Genomic DNA, 17048 nt, shown 5'->3' with positions numbered 1-17048 from the left:
AGGGTGCATGGGATCCCTATTATTTCTTACCATTGCATGTGAATGTCTAAAAATAAAAAACTTAAAAGTGTCATTTTTAAAAATGGATAAAAGATCTGAATAAATATTTCATTAAAGAAGATATACAATTGAGCACCAGGCACATGGAAAAACGCTCAGCATCATTAGGAAAATGCAAATCAAAACCACGATGAGGTAACCATTCCAACGGGATGGTATTTTTTTTTTCTTTCTATACTCTCGTAGAAGGGGTGCTAGAGTTGGAAAATTATCATTTTTGCAACTACCACAGTAAAGCCTGGTTTCCAAAAGCATTTAAATCTGGAGAGACTTTTTTGATACACAGCAGGGTATATGCATGGCCTTAAAGAATCTCCCCCAGATTTTCTATTGGTTGCAAGACAAAATATAGTAACCGTAAGGTAGAAAAGTGGATAATGCCTCAATTTGGTGATCAAAATAACATCTTCAATAAGGGGCAGATACACTGTGTGCCTCAGGATGTGGTACACTGAGAAGGACATCAGGTCACTTACAGAGTACACAACGTGGATATAACCTGAGGAAACATCAAACTCCCCCAAGAAGTGGCAGGACTGTATCTTTCAAAAATATCAGTGTCATAACAGAGAAGGAGACTAGAAATGCTCCAGATTAAAGACGACTGAAGAGACACATCTAAAGGCAATACTGACCCTGAACTGGATCTTTCAGTGGAGGAAAAAATGCTACAAAGGACACTGTCATGGCAACTGACAAAATGGGAACATAGGCATTAAATTAGGTCAAAGTATTATATCGATGTTTAATTGTAGAAGTCGATAACTGTATTCTTGCTTTCAAAGATAATATCTTTATTTTTCAGAAATACACAGCAAAATGTTTAGGGGCAAAGGGCTGTGGAGTATGCAACTCACAGATGTTTCAGAAAAACGTTATGTGAATAGAATGTAGAGAAAGGGGTTCAAATGATAAAGCGAATGTGGCAAAATGTAACAATTAGTAAACTGGTAAGTCTTAGTGAAGGGTATATAGGTGTTTTATATCTCATGCTTGTAATTTTTCTGTAGTTCAAAATTTTATTGCCAAATAAAGTTTGTTTTGTTTTAAGAAAGAATCATGAGGGACCACCTTAGCCCAGCAGGTCACAACTGGGGGCAATTTTGCCCTCCAGGGGACATGTGGCAACATGTGGAGATGTTTTTGGTTGTCATAACTGAGGGAATGATGCTGCTGGCTTCCTGGTAGGGGCCAGAGATGCTGCTAAACATCCTACAATGGACAGGACTTCCTCCCTCAACAAAGACTTATCCGGCACTAGATGTCAATAGAAGTACAGTGGAGAAACTCTGCCCCACTTGGCTGACAACAAGTCACTCTGCCAGGATGGGTGGGCAGGAATGCCGGCCCGGAAAGAGGAACCCTGCCTGTGGAATTCAAGGTCAGACAACCCAAGAAAAACAACCTGGCCACATCACTGAAATTAACATGCCTATTCCTGTGTCATGGGCTGAATTGTGTCCCACAAGATTTGCAACTGAAGCCCTAGTCTTTAATACCTCAGCATGTGACTCAGCATATTTGGAGACAGGACCTTTGAAGAGGTGATGAAGCTACAGTGAGGCTGTTAGGGTGGCCCTAATCCAATGTGACGGGTGCCCTTAAAGAAAAGGATATTTGGACACACAGAGAAACACTGGGATGCAAGTGCACAGAGCAACGACCATGTGATGACACAGGAAGAAGGCAGCCATCTGCAAGGCAAGGAGAGAGGCCTCAGGGAAAGCAACCTTGCTGACACCTTGATCTCAGACTTCTATCCTCCAGAATTGTGAGAAATAAATGTCTGCCGTCTAAGCCACCCAGCCTGTGGTATTTTTGTTATGGCAGCCCTAGCAAACGAATACATTCTGGAAATTTATCACATAGAAATAAAAGTTCTGTACATAGAAACAGGTTCAAGAACCTATGTTCAGAAACAAAATGAATTTTAAGCAATAGAGAACATCACAGAATATGTACACCAAAGGAAATTAAGCAGAGATTATAAATTTTAGAATAGAATTGAAATAGAAATAAAATTCAATTAGAGATCGAATTAAATCAAAATAGAATTGTTCCAGCAGCCTTAGGGACATTTTTACTATTTTACTGATTGAGAAAAACAAGATGCAGAAAGCAGGTATGATATGATTCCATGAGTTTGGAAAACAATGATAATGCCTTCATTATGTCACATGTATTTTATTTCATTGAATATTATATGAACATCAGGAAAAATGTTAGACAACAAATCCTAGATTATCAACATAGGTAACAGAGAGGAGGGGAGCTCAAGCAAACATAAGAAAAAAGTTCTGTACTGAAACACATCTATTCCATTCTACTCATCTGTAAAGTTAAAGTGAATATTAGAAAGTAATACAATATTAAGGACACTAAAAGAAAGAATAGCCCCTAGATTTGTGGTACGAGTGTTTGGAAGGAGAGCAGAGCAGATCTGGTGTTGATAGAGCCTGGGGCCAATTTGGCAGTAGACAGAGACACAAGACTGTTTGCTGCATATGGGCCCTGGGTGAGCACTTTACATGTTCTAACTCAGTCAACACAGGAGTCCTGGGAGCAGGCACAGTTAGGATCCTGATTTCACAGATGTGGAAACTGAGGCATAGAGAATGCAGTAGCTTGCTTAGGGCCACGTAAGAAAATGGCAGAGCTGGGCTATGGCCCTAAGAAGGTTGGCCATATAGGCTATACTCCAAACCACTCCATGGAACCTGCCACTCAAGTTTTAGAAACATAATTGTACAGGAAGGATTTAATTTTCCTGTCTCAGAATCTGGCAGATGTATTAGGTTTTTTTTTTTTTTTTTTTTTTTTTTTTTAAACTAAGAGCAGAGCAGACCTAAATGAGGCAATGAATAAGCATATATGTATACATATATATATATATGTATGTATGTATATACAATCCATCTCAATATACATTTTAGCTGTCACGTATACAAATAAAACTTTGTGTCCTACAAATACAGAAAATATTTTCTGAGGTCTGTGGAGCATTTACAAAAATAATGGTCTTATTTTCATACTTGGACACAAAGAAAATCTTCATTTAAAAGAAGTGGAGACTTCATAGGCTACATCCTTTCACTGTAAACCTACTAAATTAGAAATAAATAACAGTGATAAAAATTTACTGCTTAAAAATTAAGAAGACATTAAAAGAACTCTAAAGAGAAAAATCAAAACACAAAATAAAAACTATCAAGAAAGCAATGAAAAGGAACATATTTCATAATCAGATCTATGTGTCACAGCTAAAGCTGCAATCAGAGGAAAATTTATAGCCTTTAAAAATGCCTTTAGTAGAAGAACTTCAAATAAATGAACTATGACTCTTAAGTAAAAGAAAACAGAGTTAGCCAAGAAAAGGGAATTAACAGCTATAAAAGCTTAGATTAATGAAATAGATAACAAAGAGTACAAAGATAGTTTTCTGATAATATAAATAAAATAGATAAATTTCTCATGTGCTTAAGAGAAAAGGAGAAAAACTACAAAAGTTCAGGCATAAAGGAAAAGAAAAACAAAGAGATGATAGAGACCATAAAATCACTAAAGGAAAAAATTAGTTGCTACCAAGTGGCAACACAATTGAAACACTTGAGGAAATTAAATAGGAGTGAATAAATCACTCCAAAAGATGCAATAAACTAATGTATAACAACTTATCATAAAACAGGCTAAAAAGAAATTATTAAAGATGTCCTATAAAACATGTGTCAGGCCCAGATGGTTATACAACTCAGTTCTATCTAACCTTTACAGAAAAGATAATCCCAATGTTCTTCAAACAGTTCCAAGACACAGAACAAGGCAGATAAAACTTTGTTTTGTAAACCATTGTATTTGCCCCCACAGGATGGCAGATTTCATACTTTTCTGAAAGATGTACTGTTATTTCTAGGATCAGATATCAGGGATGGCCTGCACCAGTGATGAGAGTGCAGCCTCACAGTTTTGATGACTGTTTAATGGAGATATGATACTTGAAGCAGGCCTCCACTGATGGGCATGTTGCTGGTTTGCAATTATTTGCTATTTAACAATTGCAGAAATCAATATCCTCATGATGGATTGTTTTGCAAATGTGTAAGATATGTGTAGAATAAATTTCTAGAATGATTCAAAGGCATATGCATCTTTAATTTTGATTGAGATTGCCTTATTTATCTCCACAGAGGTTTGCATCAATTTATTTTTCCAACATCAATGACTGAGAGTTTCCCTGTACACATACCCATAGTGTTATCAAACTCTTTGATATTTAATAATTAGATAAGTTTCAAAAATCCCATTGCTTTAATTTGCATTTCTGTCATAATTGAAGTCATCCGGCACATTTTCATTCTTTTTTTTTTTTTTTGAGACGGAGTCTCGCTCTGCCGCCCAGGCTGGAGTGCAGTGGCCGGATCTCATCTCACTGCAAGCTCCGCCTCCCGGGTTCACGCCATTCTCCTGCCTCAGCCTCCCGAGTAGGTGGGACTAACAGGCGCCCGCCACGTCGCCCGGCTAGTTTTTTGTATTTTTAGTAGAGACGGGGTTTCACCATGTTAGCCAGGATGGTCTCGATCTCCTGACCTCGTGATCGGCCCGTCTCGGCCTCCCAAAGTGCTGGGATTACAGGCTTGAGCCACCGCGCCCGGCCCATTTTCATTCTTAAGAATCATTGGTATTTCCTTTTCTGTGAACCCTTTAATTTTTATCTTTATTTACAAGACCATTTTTATTTATTTTTTATTTTTTTTATTTTTGAGATGGAGTCTCACTCTCTCTCCCAGTCTGGAGTGCAGTGGCGTGATCTCAGCTCACTGCAAGCTCCGCCTCCAGGGTTCACGCCATTCTCCTGCCTCAGCCTCCCAAGTAACTGGGACTACAGGCACCCGCCACCACGCCTGGCTAATTTTTTGTATTTTTTTAGTAGAGATGGGGTTTCACCGTGTTAGCCAGGATGGTCTTGATCTCCTGACCTTGTGATCTGCCCACCTCGGCCTCCCAAAGTGCTGGGATTACAGGCATGAGCTACCGCGGCCTGGCCAAGAGCATTTTTATATAGCAACTAAATTAGCCCCAGGCCTATAGGTGAGTGGCAACTGGTTTCTTTAGGTTATCAATAAAAAAGTATTTTCAGTATTTTTTTGCTATGCAAAATATATATTATATATTTATATTACACATTTATTATAAACAGCTTTATTGAGGTATAATTGACATAACTTGCATATGTTTAAAGTGTGCAATTTGGTAACTTTTGACACACGATGAAACCATTGCCATGATTATGATAATGAACATATCCACTGCCCCAAAAGTTTTTTTGTGCCCTTTTGTGTCCTTTTCCCTCCTGCCACTACCCCTGACCCCCAGGTAACCACTGATAACCACTGATATTTTTGCCACTCTATATTAGTGGTCATTTTGTAGATTTTTACATAAATAAGATACCATGTACTCTTTTTTTTTTTTTGGTCTGGCTTCTTTCACTCACCATAATTATGTTGCAATTTATCCATATTGTAGGTGTATCAATGGTTCATTCCTTTGTATTTCGGAGTAGTATTCCATTGTAGGAATATACCACAACTTTGAAAAAAAAATCTATTCAAATGATGGGCATTTGAGTTGCCTCCAGTTTTGGGTTTCCAGTTTTTATAAAGCTGCTATGACTATTCCATGTACAAATGGTGGCATGCATATGATCTTATTTCTCCTGGATAAATACCTAAGAATAGAATGGCTGTGGAATATGGTAGGTATATATTTAACACATTAAGAAACTGCTGAACTGTTTCCCAAATGGTTGCATCGCTTTGGACTTTGCATGCTCACCAGGAGCACGTGAGAGTTCCACCTCCAACACATCTTCACCAACACTTGGTATCATCCATCTCCCTAATTTTACACAATATAATAATTGGGTACTGGTATTTCATGGTGGTTTTCATTTGCATTTCTCTAATAACTAATGATATTTCAGCCACATCTTCAGGCTCCATTTCTAATTCTAGTTCTCTTGCAGTTTTCACAACATCAGCAGTTACTTCCTCTACTGAAATCTTCAACCCCTCACAGTCATCCAAGAGGGTTGAAATCAACTTTTTCCCAATTCCTGTTAATGTTGATATTTTTACCTTCTTCCATGAATCACTAATATTCTCAATTTCATCCAGAATGGTGATTCTTTTCTAAAGTGTTTTCAATTTACTTTGCCCAGATTCATCAAAGCAATCACTCTCTATGACCGCTATAGCCTTATAAAATGCATTTCTTAAATAATAAAACTTTGAAGTTGGAATTACTCCTTGATTATGGGCTGCAGAATGGATGTTGTGTTAGCAGGCATAAGAACAACATTAATCTTCTTGTACATCTCCATCAGAGGTCTTGGATGACCAGGTGCACTGTCAATGAGCAGTAACATTTTGAGGAATCTTTTTGTCTGAGCAGTAGGTCTCAAAAATGGGCTCAACATATTCAGTAAACCATGTTGTCAACAGATGTACTGTCATCAGGCTTTGTTGTTCCATTATAGAGCATAAGCAGAGTAGATTTAGCATAATTCTTAAGGGCCCTAGGATTATTGAAATGGTAAATGAGTACTGGCTTCAACTTGAGCAGGGTTGCCACAAACCTTCAATTTGTAAAAAATGCATTATCAGCAAAGTGCAACAAATCAAAGTGCAGTCAATAAGAATGAAACATGCCTGTATTTTAAAAATTTCAATTTCTGGTTATTTGCTGTAAGAATATATGAATGGAATTGATTTTTCATATTAATCTTGTATCTGCCACCTTACTAAACTCATATATTAGTCATAGTGGTCATCTTGTATATTTATCAGATTTTCTACATAGATAGCCGTGTCTCCTGCAAATAAAGACAGTTTTACTTTATAAAATAAAACTCTCTCAATATATGTAACTTAGACTTGCTCTCACAGGAGACTGGGGTTTCTGTTTACACTGCATAGGTTGTCTGGAAGATCCCATATCTAAAACATGTATCATGAAGGTCCTGGATTGGTTCACTCAGTCACCCTGTACAAGCAAAAGTACAGCTTCTCCAGAGGCATGTACCTTATACAGGATACACAGGAACCCCACAAACAAAAACATCCACCACACAAACTCATGATCTAAATTGCAAACCCACAGTGAAATGAGCCATCATGAGCAAGAGTCAGGAAAAACTACAGTGAACAGAATTAGATTCTCCAAGAACTGCAGATGATGAAATGACATGATAGAGGGTACAAAATACACAGGTTCAAATGACCTAAAGATTTAAAGTTGTAGTTTAAAATATGAGAAAGGCACAAGATGCTAAAATAAAGCAAATTAAACCCACATACAAGAATTTATAGGAATGGAAAAAATATGTAACTGAAAGTCTCAGTGGGTGGATAAAGCAGTGGAACAGAAACATCTCAAGAGTTAGAAACTGCATGGAAAATTCTGTGAGTGAAGCAGAGGGAGACAGAGATAGAAAATCTATGAGACAGCTGAGGAAGACAATGAGATGGTCAAATAGAAGTTTCTGGAAAAGATCAGAAGCATTAGGGGAGGCAATATTCTACAACATAATGGTACTGACTTTCCACAGTTGACGAAAGACATAAATCCTCAGATTCAGGAATCACAACAAATTGTAGGCACGATAAATAAAAATAATCCACCACCTTGGTACAGTACAGTGAAATTTCTGAACACTAAAGTCAAAAGGAAGGTTTCTGAAGTCACTAGAGGTAGGGTCACTTACAAAGGAAAATCAATCAGCCTGATAAGCCACAGAAGCTAGGAGACTGCAGTGTTATAGCTCCAGAGTCTTCAGACAAAATATACACATTAACCTGTAACTTTCCCCCCAACGAAATCATCATCCAAGAATAAAGGCAAAGTAAAAATATTTCAGACAACCAGAAACTGAGAGTTTACCTTCACTGAAAGAATCACAGACTTCAGGAAAAAGGAAATTAAATCCAAACAGTGAGACAGAAAACTGCAAGTCTGTGAGTAAATATCTAGATGTATGCAGCATCAACAAAAAGAGGATTGTTTAAAAGACAAAACCAAAACACTGGGCAACAAAGGCCCAGGAAACGGCAAGAGACAGTAGGATCTGGAGCACCTTGAGGTCCCAGTGAGGTTCCAGAGGAGTTAGGGTGACTTTTGATCTCCATTGGCAAAGCATTCAGGATTTAATCCTGCAGCAGCCACCAAAAATGCACAATCAGAACACACAGCTTTGAATGGAGGAGTGGGTGAAAGGCCAGGCTTGGTGTGTTGGGCTGAGGATGTCAAGCTGGGAGCAGGAGGAGGCTATAGCCTGACCCTGTGAGAACCAGGCTCACAAGCGTAGAAGTGAGAAATTAGGCTGTTCCACGACGCGTGCTTCCAAAAAGTACACACACGAGTGTGAAAGACGAGACCCCAGGCCACAGGGAACCTCTGGGTAGGTGACGCATGCTCCTCCAGCACGCTGCCCCACTTCACAAATGGGGAACCACACAATCATCCCAGGTCACCTGACAAACACGTGGTGACATACACAGGCACAGCTTTGAAGACACCTCCGCAGAAGCCCTTCAGAATGACCTCTAGGCCAGGTGGAAACGTACGTGCTGCCTGATCCTACGTCACAGACCCGGACCTTCCATCCCAGTGTTCTCTGAGCAGCAAAAGGCCTCTGCGGCGGCCTCCAGGACCAGTGAATTTGGGGAAGTCGCCTCTGCCCTCCTGGGGACTGGGTGTTCAGGAGGCCACCTCCGGCCAGCCCTGTTCTTGACAACCCGCCTCCAGCCCCTTTGTCAAGACAAAACCCTGGTGGCACGGCCCTGCATTTTTATCGTGTGCCCACCGTGGGTTACGCATGGTACCAGCTCGGGAAGGGTCAGTGGTGAAAGACAAAGGGCCACTCCCCTTTGAGGAGGGGACTGGACAACCTGGTCAGTGGTGACCTGGCTGTGGAGACAACTAGAGTGGAGGAGGGGCGGGGTAGTCAGCGCAGGATGGAGGTGGCTCCTTCAGGACTTCTGGGATCCAGGCAAGACAGTTCCAGGCAGAGTGAATACAGTGGCTCTGAGGCAGGGACAGCGAGGCAGGATGGCCAGTATGTGGCTCCAGCCCAGGCCTCTTCTGACCTGCAGATGTGGATGGCCCGTGCCTACTTGGACCCTCTGAGCAGGAGGCTGCCTGTGTCTGCCCCCACCCCGCAAGCATACAGAGGATCTTCAGGACCCCCAAGGCAGCAGCAGCCAGGCTGTGAGTGTCAGGCTCCCCAGGCTAGGCATGGACAGTGGCCACTGCATCCTCGCAGGTCCCCAGTCCCTTCAACACTGCCAAGCCAAGCGGCCTGAGGTTGGGTCGCCATGCATCCTTCACGAGCAGTCTGTGAGGCTTCACTGCAAAGACCCTAGGGCTAGGCTGGCCAGCCCCTGCTGCGCTCTGGCTCTCGAGCTGGGTGGCTGCTGCCATTCCCCTCCCTCCCCACCCAGGTCAGAAGGTTGGGGGAACAGCAGCAGACCCTGCCGCGTGGGATGAGCGCTGGTTCCTCCCCTTAGTGAGGCTGCTCTGCAGGGACCACGCAGCCCATTTTTGCTGCAGGTTAGTCTGTGTTCTGATGCCACCGTGAGGGACCTTCTTCCTTCCCAGCCTCCCTCCCCTGAGGTCTGCCACTGCCATACCCGCATGTGCCTCTTAGCAGGCTCAGTGGGGTGTCAGGACACACAGGTGTCCTCAGGAGTTCCCCACATGGCCCTGTCCTTCCGTTTCTCCATCTATAAATGGGGCCAACACTGCACAGCACCAGCTAGAGCACAAGCTGAAGGGGTCTGTGTGCAGGTGGATGGCGCAGACAGGTAGGAGCCCTGAGGCAGGGTCAAGGGGACTTCTGCCTAATCTGCAGATTCACACAACAATAAGCACAGTCAGGCAAGGTCGAGGCCTGGGTTTGCCTTTGCGGGGGATCAGTGTGGCTGTTCGTACCCGCCTTGAGGGGCTGTGGGGCTTCCCCAGGGGTGGCATCTGCCCTGGGATCCACATGCCCTTCTCCCCATGCCAGGACTCTCCAAGAGCCTCCTGGGCAAAGGGGACTCAGGAGTATCAGGGGCCGCTCTAGGTCCCTGGGGGCCAGGTCGACAGCTCAGGCTCCAGAAATCTGGTGGCTCCAGCCTGGGCTGACTTATCAAGTTAGGAAAGAAAAAAGTCCAGCAGGAAAGAAAAACCTCCGTGGAGGAGCATTCCACAAAAGGCGCCTGACTTTCTCCGCACTTGCTCCTCATTAACATTCCGCAGACAGCACTAATGACTTCATAACACTAACCAGGCTGAATGGATGGCATCGACTCGGGCTGCCCCGCATTCAGCAAGCAGCAAGCGATGCTTCTCCAGGCCGCACACAGGCTGCGTCCCCAGCCCCCGGCCACGCCCACCTGCCCGTTAGCATGCGCAGAAAGCCCCCATTTGCATGGAGACAATGGTCCCAGCCCTGAATCCAGAGCTGTGGGGGCACTGGGCACTGGTTGGCACAATCGCCCTTTGTGCCGGCTCCAGCGGGCAGGTGGGAGCACATCCCAGGGGCTCAGAGATGTGGCCAGGTCCCAGCCAAATCCTGATGGCATCTGAGGCCCTGGGGAGCCTGGTGCCCAGTGGAGCGGGTGCCTGGACTTGGTCTTGCCTGGTGACTTCCACATTGGATGCCCAGGAAAGCCCCAAGGGGCAGGGAACACCACCCAGCCTCCTGCCAAGGATGGGGGGATGCAGGTGAACCATCCCGAATAAACTGGAGCTTGGCGGGCTGGGCTGGTGTCTGCAAGCACAAAGGGTTGTGAACAGTGTGGGTTTGTACCCTCTCTGCCATGCATAAGACGTGACAGCATCCTTACAACTGCTGGTAAGCTGGAACATTCGGATTGGTCCCAGGCACCGGGAAGAGGTCTGAGAGAGGAGGGATGGATACAGAAGTGATCAAAGGGTAAAGGGACAGCTGCTGATGAGGGAATGGATCATATGACCTGGATGGGAGGGCAAGGTGGATGACCCACCTCCTCTGCCAGGCATGGAACCCTGGCCACTTGGCACAACTGAGGCAGGGCCTGGCTTCCAATAGCCCAGAGTCCAGAACAGTGGGGTCAAGTCTCCAAGGGACTGGGCCACATGGAGTCCTCCCATGGGGCATGGAAGGCAGGGAGAGTGGGGAGCAGTCCCTCCAGGGTGGGATCAAGCCTCCTTAGAGGGACATGCCTTGGAGTCATGGAAGAAGGAGTCTGAGACTTCAAGGGGCAGAAACCCAGTGAGCAGAAACAAGGTGAGCAGGAACCAATGCAAGGCGCAAGTGCGTGATGTCTGTCTGGACAACAGCAAGTGGTCAAAGAGGAGTGGGCTTCAAACGCTGTGCTCCCCACCACCTGGAATGCTGTGCTCCCCCCACCACCTGGAAGTTGAGGGCTCTCCCATGCTGGGAGGGCAAGGCCACTGTTTCCCGTGGGCCTGAACTAGTGCTTCTTTCTGGCACCATGACAACCAAGTATTTTCAAAACAGGTGCCCCTCTCCTCCCAGGGAGACCGCGCCCTGGGACAGGTGCTTCTGCAAACATTTGCCAGGGCCCCTGCATTGGTGCTGCAGTGCAGCAGCCGGCAAGTGCCATCTTTGTATCAGAACACAGTCACCACTATGTCTGCCTCAGAGGAAGCAGCGAGCAGGGCCACAGATGGCACCTTTGCACAAGGTACTGGGGAGCAAACAGGCTTCACTGTGTTTTCTCCTGGGAAGACAAGGGGCACGCCCCTGTCCTGGTGGCAGCACAGCTATCTCGAATACCCCACACTGGGCTCAGAGGCCAGAAAAAGCCAGAATCCTTCACATTCGATTTTAAGGGAGCTGCTAGAGAATTTGGCAGTTTGGGATCACAGTCCCCAGAAGTGGGCATTGAAGTCATATGCGAGAGAAGTTGGAGCTCCCAGGGAGAAGTGGGGTCCCTTCCGCCTCTCCTAACTCTCAAGGGCATCTGTGGCCAGGGAGCATGAGGTCTCCAGCCCCTCACACTCTGTAGAGCTGGCCAGTTCACGGTCCTGTCCTATAGGAGGTTTGTCTCAAAACTGGTCCCAAGATGACGGATGCATCACGTGTGCCTCCTGAAGCAGCCAGGAGGCCAGGTCTGCCCTGGAGCAGTGTGGGGAGGCCAAGCACTGATGCCCTGGCATCACCGCAGGCCACCTGCTGTGTGCGCTCAGCCAGCTGCACTTCTGGGAACAGCAGAAGTTGGCAGGAGGCGTATGGGGGCCACAACCAGGCACTGCTGTGTCCCTGCCGTGTGGCTGGAGCACACGAGCCCAGCCTCCAGGGCCTCACTCGTGGGGGCCACAACTGGGCACTGCTGTATTCCCGCCGTGTGGCTAGAGCACACGAGCCCAGCGTCCAGGGCCTCGCTCTCCATGTCTGTCAAAGAGCCATGCTTACGAGTTAGCGTGGGTAAAACCCCTCACCCGGGATGGAGGGCATCTAAACCCTAGACAGGTCTGCCATCCAATTGTCAGGTGCTGCAGAAGGTAGCTTCATCCCAGCCCCCACTGCAGGGGTGAGAGGAGGGATGCAGGTCTGAGCCACACCATCACGTACAGACTCGTGGCCTCCGGGCTGCATGAGAACAGCCTGTCCCATCAGACCCCCCACGTTTTACCCAGGCCTGGGGCTTCTCCTCCAGGGCACCGTCCCCAGACCCCTTACCTCTGGTCTCCCTGCCAGTGGGCCCAGAGGTCACCCCAGACACTTTCCAACCACAGCCCGTGGGCTCAGCTGGGAGGAAGCCAGGCAGCTGGAATCAGGAACACAGCCTACCCTCAGCACGGCCGGACAGAGCTGACCCGTCCCGTCACCTGCCCAGGCTTCCTCTCGCATCAGAAGGTGTGGCCAGCCCCTCCTTGGGAAGACTCTGAGGGGAAGGCAGCTGGAAGGTTTACAGAAGTTTCTAGAAGCTCCACCCTCTGTCTGTTCATACCTCGTTATCAGAGACCCCAGCCCAAGGGAGAAACTCATTGGCTTGCTCGGTCTCCCAAAAAAGGCAGTGACCTTCCCGGCCCTGTGGCCCACACCTGCTTGAGGGGTTCTCACCAGAACTGTCATAGCCGTCAACAGAGAAGTGGTCCAGCCTCCGCTCTTCTGGGGGGTCGCACGTGATATGGGGGACTGTGAGCATCTTCTCTCCGGGACTCACCCCATTGTCTTTGTCCAGCTTGAACTTTTTTTTCTTTACCTAAAAAAACAGACAATAGATTAGCGGTTCCTGGACATCATCTGCCAGGCCCTACGCTGGCCCCAAAGTGCCTGTGCAGCTACCCTGAGCCCAGCCCCCACCACATACACCCGGACAGGGACCTGAGGCCTGGGGCCAGCTCCAGAGTCCTCACACAGAGACAGGGCAGGGCTGCTGGGGGTCACATGGGGGGCTTGGCCCTGGTGCTGCCCTGTGAGCTCATGGCCTCGCTAACAGGACAGCAGGAAGCAGACAGACATACAAGATGGTGCCAGTGGAAGTGGTAATGGGAGCTGTGACCAGTAAGGGTGAAGGCATATGGAGGGAACAGGCTAGGGGCCAGCAGGGCATGAAGAGGGCGCCTGAAGTCAGGGAGCAGGCTGTGTGGAAATCTGGGGGAACATTCCAGCACAGGGAACAGTCGGCACGGAGGCTCCACTGGCAGCTGGAAACTGAGAAGGCCAGGTCTCTCCACAGAGGGTGTGGGCACAGGCCAGGAAGCGGAACCATGCCAGCATCAGCCCCAACCCCTCTTATGACCGCAGCCACGTCACAAGACTTCTGCCTGGCACCTGCCAAACTCCACTGCCCTGTGACCTCCAGACCCCCTTCGCTACACCCTTGCATCACCTCCCTCCCCTGCTGCTCCCCTCCCACTGCCCACCTCACGTGGCCCCCTGCCCACTGCTCACCACCCACTGCGCCCCACGTGGAAAGCCCAACCCCAAGGCCCTCTGAAGAGCCTTCTTTCCAGCACGTCCTGCTCCCAGAGCTCTATCTCTGGAACTCTCATGCCCTGACCCTGGAATGACCGATCCTACATACCCCCAAGTCGGGGGACATTGGGATAGCAGGAACCTAGCATCGGGTGTATAGCCCAGTGTCCCGAACGATGCTGACACCCTGACATAGGCCACACCAGGTCCAATGCATGGTGAGATCCCAGCCTTGTGCTGCGGCCCCCATGCCCCCCCACCTGCTAGCAAGAAGGCCCTGCCCTGGTGGCAGGTGGGCTACTCACCACCACAGACTTCTTGGGTTTGGGGCTGGGTGACAGCAGAGTGTGGCTCCGGGAGGGCTTCCGGACATAGATCTTCCAGGTGGAGGAGTCGGGGTTCTCGGCAGCATAGCACCTCCATGCGGTCTGAGGTCGGTCAGGGGGAGAGGCTGTCACCTGCTGAGCCACCCAGTGGGGGCCCTTATGGAAGCTACAGCTCCCCCTCCCTGTTCCCCAGGCCAGACTCCCTCCCCTCTGGGTGGCAGGGTCTGGGACCTCAGAGTCACAGGCTTGACATGGTCCCAGCTCCCAGACCCTCTGCCCAGGCAGCCTGGCTTGGTCCCTTGCTGTGCCAGGCAGCTCACCGCCACCTGGGCCAACTGTTACCCACAGCTGGGACACCACAAAGGTCTTTACCGGCCCCGAGCCAGCCTTGAGCCAAAGGCAAGACTCGCAAAGGTGGGCAGGTTGCACAGCGTCCCTGGGTGCCAGGGTGCACAGCGTGCATAGGAGACCAATGCAGACATAGGCAACCAGCGGCCACACAGTGAGGAAGGGCTGAGAAAGAGGTCGTCCAGGACCTGCAGGTGCTGAACAGGGGGCAGGGAGAGGAAGGGTCCCTTGGGCTGACAGGAGGTGAGGTCTCTCCCAGAGGCCTGTAAGTGCCACCTTGCAGTTGGGGGAGCCTCTGATGGCACATGAGTGCAGCTTTGAAGCCAGCATTTCAGAGAGACCCCATGGCAGCACCACATGGGAAGGGTGGGAGGAGGAGACACTGTCGGTAGGGGACTTGGCAGAGGGAAGTCGTGCAGCATCCAGGTGGGCAGGAGGGGCTCCCAGGGCCTGTATGAGGACACGTCCTGGTGGCCTTGTCATCACTGGCCACATGAGCCTGAGAGAGGGCCGAGTGGAGAATGTGCCCCCACACTGGTGGGCTCCTGGGTGATAGTCCCAGATAGACACAGCAGCTGGCGAGGGGCACCTGCAGCCCTCACTCCCACCCAGCACCCAGGGACAGGCAGGCAAGGGCACAAGCCCAGTCTTCCAAGGCCCGAGCATCACACATACAGGTCGAGCACTCCATGTGGTCCCCCAACCCTGGCAAACCCCACAACCCCTGCCCTGCTCCTGTGCAGGCCTGTCACCTGGGGCCCCCACTCCAGTCCTCCCTGCACAGTGTGTGCAGCTTCCGAGGGAGCCCCGTTTCACAGGACCTGTGGTTCCTAGGGAGTGGGACCAGGAATCCAATGTGGTCCCCTGCTGGGCATGGGCAGTCAGCATGCTCACGCTGGGACCAAGGTGGGTTTACGGGCCTGATTTACGGTCTCCTGGGAAGGAGAAACTGTGAAGTCATAAAACCAGGCCAAGGGTGGGAGCTCACAGCCCCCCCATAGCTGAGCCAGGAGCCCGGCAGGACTGCGACTGGCCCCTGATAGCCTGGGCCTTGCCTGGGGCAGCAAGCTCAGGAGGCCTGCAGGGGGGACCCCAGCCAGCAGGGGCTGCCCAGGCCCTGGGCCTTCCTGGGGGACATCAGGCCCAGTGCACCCAGAGGAGCTGACACTGCTCCCAGCCACTGCACTGGGCAGAGGCCCTATCCCTAGTGGGCACTTGTCATTCAACCTAGCAATGACCACCCTCCGGGCCCCTCAGCAGCTGTTCCTCAGGGCAGCCCTGGCCCTGCGGTGGCCAACCAGAGAGACCCACAGGGACGCAGTTCTCAAGTGGCTTCTGTGCTAAGTCCTTGCTTATGTTAACAGGGCAGTCCCATTCTCCGGTGGGTCCTGGAGAGCCTGGAGTGACAGAGCCAGAGCCCAGCATCCCAGAGCTTGGTACTGCCTGCCTCCCACCCACCCCCAGAACCTTCCTGCCCATCATGCTCCAGGGCTCTGCCTTTCCCAGCCCACTGGCCTTGTGAGCCCAGAGGAAGGCCCATGCCGTCCATCGCCAGCCCTCACCTCCAGGCACCAGGGCCTCCCGAGCCCTGAGGGATGCCAGGCCCTCCAGAAGGCACCAACTGCACAGCTGGGTCCTACCTCCCTTGGGGACAATCACCTGGCCACCCCACTCCCAGACTCAGCCCTCAGGTTGTTGTGCGGTTGGGGGGAGAATGGGAGCACAGGGGAGCCTCAGAGCCAACCACGTCCACTCCTGGCATGGCCACGGCCGTGCCTCCTCTCCAGCCCACAGGGCATGGCCCTTGATGGGAGTGGCTTTGCAGGAAGACAGGCTCCAGCGCCCCATGCTCACCCCATCACCACAGAAGCCAAGGGTTCCACAAGCAGGGTATGCCCCACAGGCCAGCCAGGCGGACACAGGGGCCAATGGTGGTTCCGACAGGTGGCCATGAGGGCTGGAAGCAACACTAACAGTGACCAAAATGTCAGTGACTAGGGCCTTGCAGGTACCGCACCTGAATGAGTGAGGCTGCCGCCGGGATCTGCCGGTTGAAGTGCTTCTGCCTCTGCTTCTGCTGCACCTTCAGGGCAAACCCTGAGCCGAGAATCCCCTGGGAAGGAATGGACAGGAGAGTCCCGTCCACACAGGCCACTGCCAGCTGGGTGCAGCCTCAGGACATGGTTGCCAGTCATAGTTGTGGGAAGGCCATGCCGGAAGTCCCCCAAGTCCCACCTTGGGCCCAGCCTGCCTGTCCTGGGCCAGCATGGGGGGCAGAACTTATACCACAGGGCTTATCCAGCAAGGGGCCCAGTCCCGTGGGGTGGGGCTAGAGCCTCTCTAAC

The 17048-nt window shown here is 49.5% G+C and overlaps 1 protein-coding gene across 3 annotated transcripts in view; it reads right to left on the bottom strand.

The window, feature by feature from the left end:
- KCNQ1 (potassium voltage-gated channel subfamily Q member 1) overlaps window positions 1-17048 on the bottom strand; it is a 401184-nt gene that overhangs the window by 243727 nt on the left and 140409 nt on the right. For all 3 annotated transcript variants that reach the window (XM_033207531.1, XM_033207530.1, XM_033207529.1), the window contains exons 8-10: window positions 16721-16816; window positions 14335-14457; window positions 13172-13313 (exon numbers count right to left, since the gene is read on the bottom strand). In XM_033207531.1, coding sequence (XP_033063422.1) covers window positions 13172-13313; window positions 14335-14457; window positions 16721-16816 — 361 coding nt within the window. The remainder of the gene's footprint in view (window positions 1-13171; window positions 13314-14334; window positions 14458-16720; window positions 16817-17048) is intronic.

Source organism: Trachypithecus francoisi, unplaced genomic scaffold (genome assembly GCF_009764315.1).
Source record: "Trachypithecus francoisi isolate TF-2019V2 unplaced genomic scaffold, Tfra_2.0 Lachesis_group8, whole genome shotgun sequence".
Taxonomy (NCBI): Eukaryota; Metazoa; Chordata; class Mammalia; order Primates; family Cercopithecidae; genus Trachypithecus; species Trachypithecus francoisi.
Note: the sequence above shows the minus strand (reverse complement) of the source record. Positions and strands in the feature narration are given on the sequence as shown.